At 39.1% G+C, this 10,780-nt stretch overlaps 1 protein-coding gene across 1 annotated transcript; it reads left to right on the top strand.

Moving 5' to 3' along the window:
* Positions 1 to 566: 566 nt before the first annotated feature.
* LOC117288768 (T-cell activation inhibitor, mitochondrial-like) lies at positions 567 to 9,653 on the top strand. The gene is made up of 9 exons (XM_033769605.1): positions 567 to 779; positions 1,469 to 1,598; positions 2,813 to 2,924; positions 3,878 to 4,115; positions 5,361 to 5,581; positions 5,706 to 5,797; positions 6,279 to 6,535; positions 7,225 to 7,356; positions 9,022 to 9,653. The coding sequence occupies exons 1-9, from the start codon at positions 742 to 744 to the stop codon at positions 9,254 to 9,256; spliced, it is 1,455 nt and encodes a 484-aa protein (XP_033625496.1). The 5' UTR covers positions 567 to 741; the 3' UTR covers positions 9,257 to 9,653.
* The last annotated feature ends 1,127 nt before the right edge of the window (positions 9,654 to 10,780 follow it).

Genomic DNA, 10,780 nt, shown 5'->3' on the forward strand with positions numbered 1-10,780 from the left:
TTTTTTTTACTTGGGGTGGGGGGAGGGGGGGGGGACACCAATTTGCCACCAGCATTCAGCAACCAACGAGAGGTTTTCAACTTTAGCTTGCACCAGTCTAATATCAAATTCTGCTATAGCTGACCCATATGGGGGTTATACCGGTAATCCTTATACTTGCTGTGATGCATGAATCACTTTATTGTCTTGAAAAATTAAAGTTCCCTCATTGGAGAACCAAGAGGTGGTCAAAAATGAGGGAGGAGGAATCCAGATACCACATTTTAATAACTTTGCTGTTTCATGCCTTTTTCCGATAAATTTACTAACGAAAAAAGAGTGGTTTTTGTACGTGATTGAACATAAATATTGCATTTTTTTTATGATGCTATATATTTATTATTGATGTAAAAAAAAAAAAAAAAAAAAAAAAACGGCATTGGAAAACACAAACGTGAGTGTCAATGGGGGAGTGTGTGGTGACAATGTGCATGCAATGGACGCGTGACTCACGGATCACCAGACTAGACCGGTCGGACCGTCCGTCGTGTGTATGTATATGTACATGACTGTACACATGACATGTACATACAGAACGAGTTGTTTGTTGACAATAAAACGATGTCTTGATACGACGGACGCGAGTGTCTGCTACATATATCGAACATCAAAACAGTTTCTCTCTCTTTTTTCGAGAGAAACTTCTGCAAGTAGCTCATGCAGCCGTCATGCAGCGCTTAGATTAGAGATTTGACGGATGCGATGTGGACCCACAGGTTGGCCCGTTTAGCGTCAATCAGGTAAATTAATATTACAAATATTAGGACCGGTTGCGTGTCTTGAAAGCAAGCTGACAGCCATTTATTTAAAGCATGTAGAGTAGGGGCCATGTGATTTTGTACAGTCAGTGATGTTGTTTGTTGTTGCATGCACTGATGAAATGTACTCTTTACAAAGAGAGCGATTGAATAGTCCTACGATTGAACCTCCATAGATATTATAGTTAAACTATGTCAATGCCAGGATAGAAATGTATACAGAATGCAGGCTTTTTAATTTTTGTCATTGTATTGTACAATTTTCGACGGGCATGATCGATGATTGATGAAATGGTCTAGCTCACTGTGCCAACAATTGCCAACAAATGGTTACAGCTATGGATGAGCTAAACACCAGCAAAACATTATTATTTATTGATCGGGAACTTTTTAAATTTTATAAACTTTATTCATTTGTTTACAATCTATGTGCTAATGACTTATTTATTTTATTTTAATAAAATTTGTTTATTTTATTATAAATTATAAAAATTTTGATCACTGCTTTATAATATTGCACTGCTCTCTCTGGGAGTCTGACTCCTCTGTTATTTTAATAATTGAATTGAATTGAATGCGCGTGTAAGGCCAATCAATGAGTTTAAATACATTCATTAATCTGCTGATAACTAGTTAAAAATAACACGGTTTAAACGTCTTTGACCCTTTAGATGGCACACAACGTATCAGCCATTAAGACTCCATCAAAAGCATCTGACCACTGCTCAGACATCCGAGTTCCTCAGACCATTCATCTTTGCTGTCCATCCAGACTTCTTTGGTAGACATCCCAAAGAAAGAGTAAGTTACACCCTTTGGCGCGACGAGTCGCACCAAACAAAATTCTGAACAAGTACATTCAAGATCTGAAACGGTTAGGAACGACTGGATGCACTAGTTCGGTCGATCAGAGTCGCTCCTAATCTATTTGGTTCAGCACGACTCTGGCGTGCCTTTCTGAAACGGACTGTAGCTATTTTTTGTGTGGGGGGGGGGGGCTGGGATTTACAAAAGGGGTTATGGGTTGGTTAGTTCAGGGCTAAATTTCATAAAGGCCTATTATCACAAAAACTTTCTAAGCACAGAATAGTGTTGCTGAATAGTATTTATTAGCAGAAAGAGCTTGACCAGCCAAAATTACTTTTTTTTCCGTATTGTTGTGGGTTTTGGGCCCCACTCGCCTTTTGCAGGCAAATAAATTTTCTAAGCAGTATTTTCTGCTTCAAACAGCTTCATGAAATTGGGCCAAGTTCCACAGTGTCAGAGATGCCAAGTCCAGAGGCCAGCTATGCGTGAGATTTTTCAAAGACCGTTTTTTTTCCCGGTCTGGCCCCAATGCGTGAAAAAATAGTTGCTGTGCGTGTGAGCGTGAGACAGAGCCCAAATGCGTGAGTCTCACGCCTAATGCGTGAGACTTGGTAGGTCTGAGTGTTCACAAATATATCAAAAGAATAATAAACAATTAAGTGAAACTGTTGAGGAGCCCATAAAAAGGACAGCTTGTAAACATGGGCCCTAAATAAAGCAACACTTTTTATGCCCTTAAAGTTGATCATGAATAGATCACACTCAATTTTACTTCATTGAAACAAGTCTTTATTTTCTACTCAAAGCAGCCTTAGACGAGTTTTCAAATTGAGTATGGACAGGTAGTGTTTTGAGTAATTTTTTAAAGGCACTTGACACTACTGGTAACTACTCAAAAAGAATTGTTAGCTTTGTGAGAAACGGCTCCCTCTGAAGTAACGTAGTTTTCGAGAACAAGTAATTTTCCGCGAATTTGATTTCGAGACCTCAGAATTTGATGTTGAGGGTCTCGAAATCAAGCATCTGAAAGCACACAACTTCGTGTGATAAGGGTATTTTTTCTTTCATTATTATCTTGCAACATCGACGACCAATTGAGCTCATATTTTCACAAGTTTGTTAATTTATGCTAATGTTGAGATACATTAAGTGAGAAGACTGGTCTTTGACAATTACCAATAGTGTCCAGTGTCTTTATCTTTATTTAGGCAGTGAATGAGTATTCCTTGCAGCAGTTGTATAACCACTTGGAGAACATCAGACAACAATCAGTACAAGCTTCTCCTAAAGATTTGACATTCTACTTACGCAACAGTCAGGGTAAGAAAGTTACTATGTCTATAAATTGGGGAGGTTTTGTTTCTGCTCTACAGGCCAGGCTTCGGATTGATGATACCCAAGCCTACATCCATATGTACTGTAAAGGGGATAACCCTGTTTCAGCCCGAGGAGTAGGTGGCAACAGCCTCTGGAATAAAATAATTGTAGCCCACACCTTGAAGTGGCCTTCAGTGTCTGGCGATTTGCATAAAATAAAATAAGGTATAGAAAAATGTGGATGAAAGTGTAGATGATTGGTTCAGACCCCTAGGTGAAGAGAAGGAATTATAGCAAAGCAATTTGCTCTTGGGACACTTGTGTCATGACCGGGATTCGAACCCACATCATGACGATTTTAAAAAGACAGTAGACACTGTTGGTAATTGTCAAAGGCAAGTCTTCTCACTTGTTGTATCTCAACATATGCATAAAATAACAAACCTGTGAAAATTTGAGCTCAATTGGTCATCGAAATTGCGAGATAATAATGAAAGAAAAAACACTCTGATCACACGAAGTTGTGTGCTTTCACAGATGCTTGATTTCAAGACCTCAAATTCTAAACTTGAGGTCTCGAAATCAAATTCGTGGAAAATACCTTCTTTCTCGAAAACTATGTCACTTCAGAGGGAGCCGTTTCTCACAATGTTTTATTTTATCAACCTCTCCCCATTACTCGTTACCATGTAAGGTTTTAGGCTAATAATTATTTTGAGTAGTTACCAATAGTGTCCACTGCCTTTAACCAACAGAACTTAAAGTTGATGCTCTAAACCAATCAGCCATGAGACCCTTCTAATCTCTCCCAGTCTATTCATGTATTTCAACCTCACTGCTCATGTTACTCTTATGTTTGTTCTGTTGCACTTTAGCCTTTGAGAAAGACTCTGCTAAGTTCCAAACGTCAGGCCATTAACTATTTTTCGCTTTTCTAATCTCCAAACTCTTAACAGGTCAAGCCTTTCGCACAGTCACAGTCAGCCTACTGACTCGAGATGTCTACACTACTGTCAGTAACATCTTGAAGACGTGCAGCCTGTCCACCAAAGATCTGCAGGGGTTCTCACCAAACCCTGCAGCCCCATTCCCCCGGCCGATCGACTGGCATCATAGCTACTACACCTACACAGGGAAGAAGAATCCCAATGTAGCAACCCATCAGGCGAGACACAGGGCAAAAGACTCTCTTAGGTAAAAAACCTTCAAAATCCAAAACCAATCTTCAATATCCATGTTTGTGACATATCCATGTCTGTGATGGGGTTTTCTTTATGTTCCTTTTTATGGCAATTTATAGACCAATTCGACGCGCACCGGGCTCGCAAGTGTTGAGCACCGCGCGCCATTTGCTGCAGTGTCTTCAATGCCTAGATTGTGCACAAAAAGACACCGCAGTTGATAGTTTTCAATATAGACGCAACCAATTTTGTTTCCTCGAATTGGTCTATATCCCGTCAGATTTTGGAACTGCTTGATTGTTTTTTGTCCTATATACAATGAAACTAACCAAAACAAATTTCATTGTAAAAGGTGGTAGCATTTTTTTACTTTCGCTAAAAATCGGGACCCGTTATTTCCATGCAGGAAGAAAATAATTCATTATTGGAGTACACAATCTGAGAAATGTTCTTGACAGAAACGCTTTGAGAATCTAATTTGTTTAATAAAAACTTTTATATAACACCCAAGCAGATCCTTGCCATTTGATTGGAGGATTGTCCGTCACGTTATAGCAAATAAAAGTACCATTGCACGCTGAGTCACTCACCGTGCTTTTTCATTCCATCCGAAAAGTACCATTGCACGCTGCCAGCATGCAATAGTACTTTTTGGATGGAACGAAAAAACTGAGTAAAAACATCACTCAGCGCGTGTCTTTGGTAACGCAGCAATGTTATTGCAAGGCATATTAGTAAAATTACTAGCATTCAGCTTCTACAATTAAAAACTGTAGGCCTACGCTTTGTTTGTTTATCTTTCAATCAAAATGACAAAGATCTACTTGGATGTTATATAAAACAAATAATGAATGTTTTTCATTCGTGCTATGGTGCGAATATGTTCATTCGTTGAAAGCTTCGCCTCGTTGAATAGAACATTCCATCTTTCAACTCATGAACATATTCGCACCATTGCACTCATAAACATTCATTATGTGTATACCATCTTTCAACTCATGAACATATTCGCACCATTGCACTCATAAACATTCATTATGTGTATAATATCTTTTTTTATAACCACGTCAATTCTAAGGCAAATGATTCTCAAAGAGCGTTATACTATCTAAGGCTGTACCTCTAACCTCATCTAACCATAGCTCCGCATACTTGGCAGGAAAAATGACTGAGCGCTTTGATTTGCTCATGAATAGGTGTGTAATAAAGCGCAGTATAAGAACCCAGTGTTATTACTCATTACATCCTTTCTTCAAAGGTATTTTCTCAAGACGACCATCGTTGAGGCCAGAAAGAACATAGAGTCCAGCCTCCCAGTGCGTGAGGAGACAGATCGGCTCCACGCCATTCTCCAAGAGGATCTTCAACTGGAAGACTTGAGGTGGATGTCGAGGTGGGACTTGAATACATTCAGAGCATGCTTGAAGTCGCTAGGGAAGCTTCTGCGGGAACACCCTGATATCATCAACAACTTGAAAGGTGAGTCTTAATTTCTCACTCGAATATTAAAATGGGCTTGAAACCCTTTTTTAGGCACCTGAAAGGACACAAATTTGTGCAACAAGGGTGTTTTTCATTCATTGTTCTTTTGCAACTGTTTTAGGAAAGACGCTGGTGATTTGTAACTTCACTGGGGTCACCAGAGAAGGTTACATCATGCTGAGTAGTAAAGATGTTGAACATCAATGGCTTTCAGTGAGTAGTATATGAAATCAATTTACCTCCCCTATCCTTAATCCCCCCTCGCCTACCCCACCACCCACCTCTGTAGTAAGTTAGAACCCATCTTTCCAGATTGAACTAGCTGGTGACAAGCTATAAGAACAGACTGTGCAAGTCTGGTGCGTATCAAAAACGAGAAAACTGGAACAATATTTTTTTTAAATAGATGCTAAATTTGCATCGGGATAAAGAGTATTAATTTGGGTATTTTACCCATACACCGTTGTGTTAGCTCTGTATTCTCATTACTTTCCCAATTCCTATAATATTTGTTTATGCAAACAAAGTCTCTTTTTAATAATTTGAAGTTTCAATTACTTTGCTCTGATTTTTTTTTTGCTGCTAGTTAATTTGTTTTTGCTGCTAGTTATTTATTTTTTTGCTGAATTTGTTTGAGAATTTGTTTTTGCTGAATTTGTTTTTACTGATAGAGTTTTTCTTCTTCTGTGTTTAGTCTCTTAGCAGCTTGCCTCGTCAAATGAGGATCCTTTGCAGCCTCTCCACAGCAGAGCGTCATCTCTCCGACGCCCTCGGTGGTGTCACCCTAACGAGGGCATGCTCCATCTACGTCATGCCCGCAGGGATCTACCTCGGCCTACTCAAGAAACTTGACAACGCACTCCGAAGGTTCAGTCAGACCACCGAGGGTCAAAGGTCGCTTCAGAGGATCGGGAGGGGTGCCCTGGCAAACATTGAAATGAATGTAACCAGGTTTGTGGAAAATGAATTTTAAAGAGTCCTAACCCCTTAAAGGGTATAAGTACTTTTTTCTAACACAAAACACAAATTGTCCACAGATTTACATTAAACTTACACAGTTTGAAGATTATAATAGTAGAAAGCTTCCCTTGAAATTTTACTTACTGAGGTGCTGTAGTTTTTTAGAAATGAGTAAAACAAATAATTTTCGTCTCAGTTTTAGCATGTAAAAACGTTTTAACCAGTTATGCTATGGTTTTGGTATAATATCATACCTGGTTAATGGGATTTTACATGCTTAAATAATGTTTGTCTTGCTGAGACGAAAATTATTTTGTGATTTGTTTTACTAATATCTCAAAAACTATCGAACCTCAGTTAGTAATATTTGAAGGGAAGATTTTCACTATCATTATCTTCAAACCCTGTAAGTTTAATGTAAATCTGTGGAAATTTTGAAAAAGTACCCGAATCCTGGCATTGGACACTATTGGTAAAATGTCAAAGACCAGTCTTCTCACTTGGTGTATCTCAACATATGCATAAAATAATTGACCTGTGAAAATTTGAGCTCAATTGGTCGTCGAAGTTGCGAGATAATAATGAAAGGAAAAACGCCCTTGTCACACGAAGTTGTGTGCTTTCAGATGCTTGACTTTCTTATTTTTCTTCTCATTATTATTGTTATCATTTTGTTTCAGTGATTCTGGTAGACTGTCGGCTTTCTCAGACGGTACTCTTCATGTTACTGCCTCGACTCAACCTCTAGATTTAATTGACTTCCTTCTCGAGAATAAACACAAAGTCAAATATATCAAACGGAAACATCAGAGGTGGGTATTCTTTGTTATTTATTTATATTAGCTGTTGTTCCACTTGCAACTCAACTCAATCATTGTTTTTTCACAACAGGTATACAGGGTTCTTGTAATTATGACACCCATTTATGTTAAACCCTACAGGGGTATACACTAGCAGTTAAGAGCGCTGGATTCAAACTCTGGTGTTTCTAATCAACAGAGTGTGGGTTCGAGTCCAAGTCGTGGCACCTGTGTCCTTATGCAAGACACTTGACCATGATGCCTTCATCCTTCGGATGTGACATAAACCTGTTGGTGTTGTGTGACGCAAGAACCCAGTGCACCTTTAAAAAGAGAAGGGGCTCGCCCCTGTGTTACTGCGTTCATAGGCTGCATGTGGCCACAGCAATGAATAATTCGTTTGCTTCACATCCTGTGTTGTCTGATAGGTCTGACGAAAGATATAAGTATTCATGAGCTGCATACTAGCATATCAGAGAGCCCCCCCATTTTTTCCCAATGTTGGAATTGTTTTCATGAAACACATTAAATCGGGAAGTTACAGACCAGACAAGGCTGTCGACCTGATGGTCTCTGCATGCGGATAGTGGTACGAGTGCAGATGACTTGTGCACAGTATTCGTACGGCAGGCGTTGAGCAATATGACAGTGTACGGGTGGGTCGTGTGGTGTATCACACACTACACACAGTGTATAACGGATGGTTGGGTTTACTACAACGGCGTCTTTTTCGGAGTGAATAATGCGACTGCCTTGAGCAAGGCTACACCTCTGCTGATCTGAAACAGTAGAGTTTGAATCCGGTGCTCTTAACTGCTAGGTCATGATATGCCACACGACGAACAATAATAATAATAATAATAATAATAACAAATTTTTATATAGCGCGTTTCACAATCATTGCGTATCATTGCGTATCGTATCATTGCGCTTTACATTAGTGCCCTTTACATTAACTTCCTGTAATGTTTCTCAAGTCCCTACTGAGGGAGTATACAGCCCTGAGCTGCTTGTAAGGCGCTTGTGGCTTTTCATACAAAATATCAACCTCTACCCTCGCATGTACCCATTTATACCCCTGGGTGAAGAGGAGCAATTATAGTAAAGTATCTTGCTCAAGGACACAAGTGTCACGACCGGAATTCGAACCCACACTCCAGTGAATCAGCACCAGAACTTGAATTTGATGCTTCAATGCTTCAATGCTCTAAACCACTCGGCCATGACACTCTGAACAAAAGTGACAAACAATGGTGGCAGCATTTCCATTCTTGTATGCCACAAAACAAAACGAAAGATAGTGAATAATTGTATAATTTCCAGGCATACTTTTCAAGGGATAATTTAATATTTAATATTTGATTTTATATAGCGCTTTTTTCACTCCCGAACGGGTGTCTCAAAGCGCTTCAAATTATTACCCCTGGTCACTGGGCCTTAATTCACTCCATAAACCATCTCGGCTCCCTGGGGAGTATACAGCCTCGTGCAACAAATGCGCTACTCGGCTAAATCAATCACAAGAACCATCTCTGTCCTCACAGGTCCCAATTTACCCCTGGGTGGAGAGAAGCAATAATAGTTAAAAGTGTCTTGCTCAGGGACACAAGTGTCACGACCGGGATTCGAACCCACACTCTGGATAAGACCAGTGTTAATTTAAGAATTTCTTTTTAGATGTCTTCTTGAAGAAACTGCTGCGATCCAGTCCTGCATGGAGGAACTTAACCTAGCAGGGTTAACCAAAGAAGACTCGGTCACTGCAGAGGAAATGATGTTGTGCTGTAAAAGACTTATTGAGAATCCTGTTGAACTTGGCGTGTCGTTGAACGACACAAGACTATGCATTGGTCACATCTACACAAAGCGCTGGGGTGGAGAGCTGTGCATACCTTGGAACTGGAACTATTAAGGAGAAAACTTACAATGTATTCGTTGGTGCATCATTTCAGAATTCAGAATTTTTGAAATTTCATCCTTCTCACTGCTAAGGCACTTCATCAACACGCTCCAATCTACAGCAAGTGTATCTGCATAATGTCGGGCCTGTTATTCCCTAACATCACATGGCCATATTGAGAGCTACACTTAAGGATGCTATGTCAGTTTTTTGGCCGATTTGACCCCAAAATTTTGATATAAAATTCAATAGGTATTTTGATGGGGGTCGAGAAAGTTACAAGCTTTCATTTGAACCATTGCTCGAAATGTTCTACAATTATTAGTATAGTGAAATACAGTGCTCAAAATTAGTTTTTGTCGGGATCCCGACAATATATCACGTGACCATTTCTTATGTGTTTTATAAGAAACGTTATAAATTTTTAGTCATGGTTCCTGACCATTAAAAGTAAAAGTTAAACTTTTTTTCGTTAGAGCGGCTGATACTCTTTGAAATACCATTCACTCAAAAAAAATCTATTTTTTAATGTTTGGGGCCAAAAATCTGACATAGCAACTTTACTCCTGGCATGCACATCACACACGCTTCGGCTGTCCCACGCTCACCATTTTGGGAGTTGGCGTGTCAATAGGTATATATATGTCATCTTGAATTCACACTACGCCGTATAACACCCAGGAACATTGACTCCCAAAATGACACAACCAAAGTATTTGTAATGATGACAGCAAGTGAAACAGGGCAAATGGAGCAAGGCTGTATCCAAAATGGCGTCTACAGCTACGGCTGTTGCTAAGGACGTCCTACACCTCAACGCATAACGGCGCGGAAATCTAGCTGTAGCCCTAACTGTAGCCGCCATTTGGATCAGCCTTAGTCATTTGAAGTTTAAAGGAACATCACAGAATTGGTTAATGCTAACAAAACAGTTGCTGGCAGTATATCAGCACAGTTTATCTAATCCACCATATACACAAACTGACAAACCTGTAGAAGTTTGAGATCAATCGGCCATCTGGGTCACGAGAGAATAGTGAAAAACCGTTTACAAATTTTGCATTGCATCGATGCCAAAATAAAAATGAATAAAACGCTCACTGAGCGATAAACTCCAAACGCGAAGTTAGATTTTTTTTCCTCATCAAATATGACATTTCAGACGGAAACATTTCAAGGGATGTTTTCAACTATCATCATCATTAGACCGTGTAAGTTTTATGTAAATCTGTGATCTTCACGATTTTTGTTTCCTACCAATTCTGTAACGTTCCTTTAATTGTAACTTGAGATTTTACTCTATTTGGAATTTCTGCCATGCTTAGAATAAATGAGTGGATGAAAATTAAATTCTCAAATTGTTAATAAGTTTTGGAAGTATCATGGTCACAATGGAAAGTTAGTTTGATGATATTGGAATAGTTTGTGTTTTTTAAGAATAAATATATTATATGCAATACATTTTTAGAGTTATGCAATACATTTTTAAGAGTTGTGTATCAGGTCAAACCGTTTACTTTTTGTACAAAATGTATT

This window comes from Asterias rubens, chromosome 4, assembly GCF_902459465.1.
Source record: "Asterias rubens chromosome 4, eAstRub1.3, whole genome shotgun sequence".
NCBI lineage: Eukaryota > Metazoa > Echinodermata > Asteroidea > Forcipulatida > Asteriidae > Asterias > Asterias rubens.

Excerpts from the sequence above, each read along its gene's own strand:
- LOC117288768 (XM_033769605.1), top strand. The coding sequence starts at position 742 with ATGTGGACCCACAGGTTGGCCCGTTTAGCGTCAATCAG. Across the intron at positions 4,116-5,360 it reads AGGGCAAAAGACTCTCTTAG|GTATTTTCTCAAGACGACCA; the intron begins GTAAAAAACCTT and ends CTTTCTTCAAAG. Across the intron at positions 5,798-6,278 it reads TTGAACATCAATGGCTTTCA|TCTCTTAGCAGCTTGCCTCG; the intron begins GTGAGTAGTATA and ends TTCTGTGTTTAG.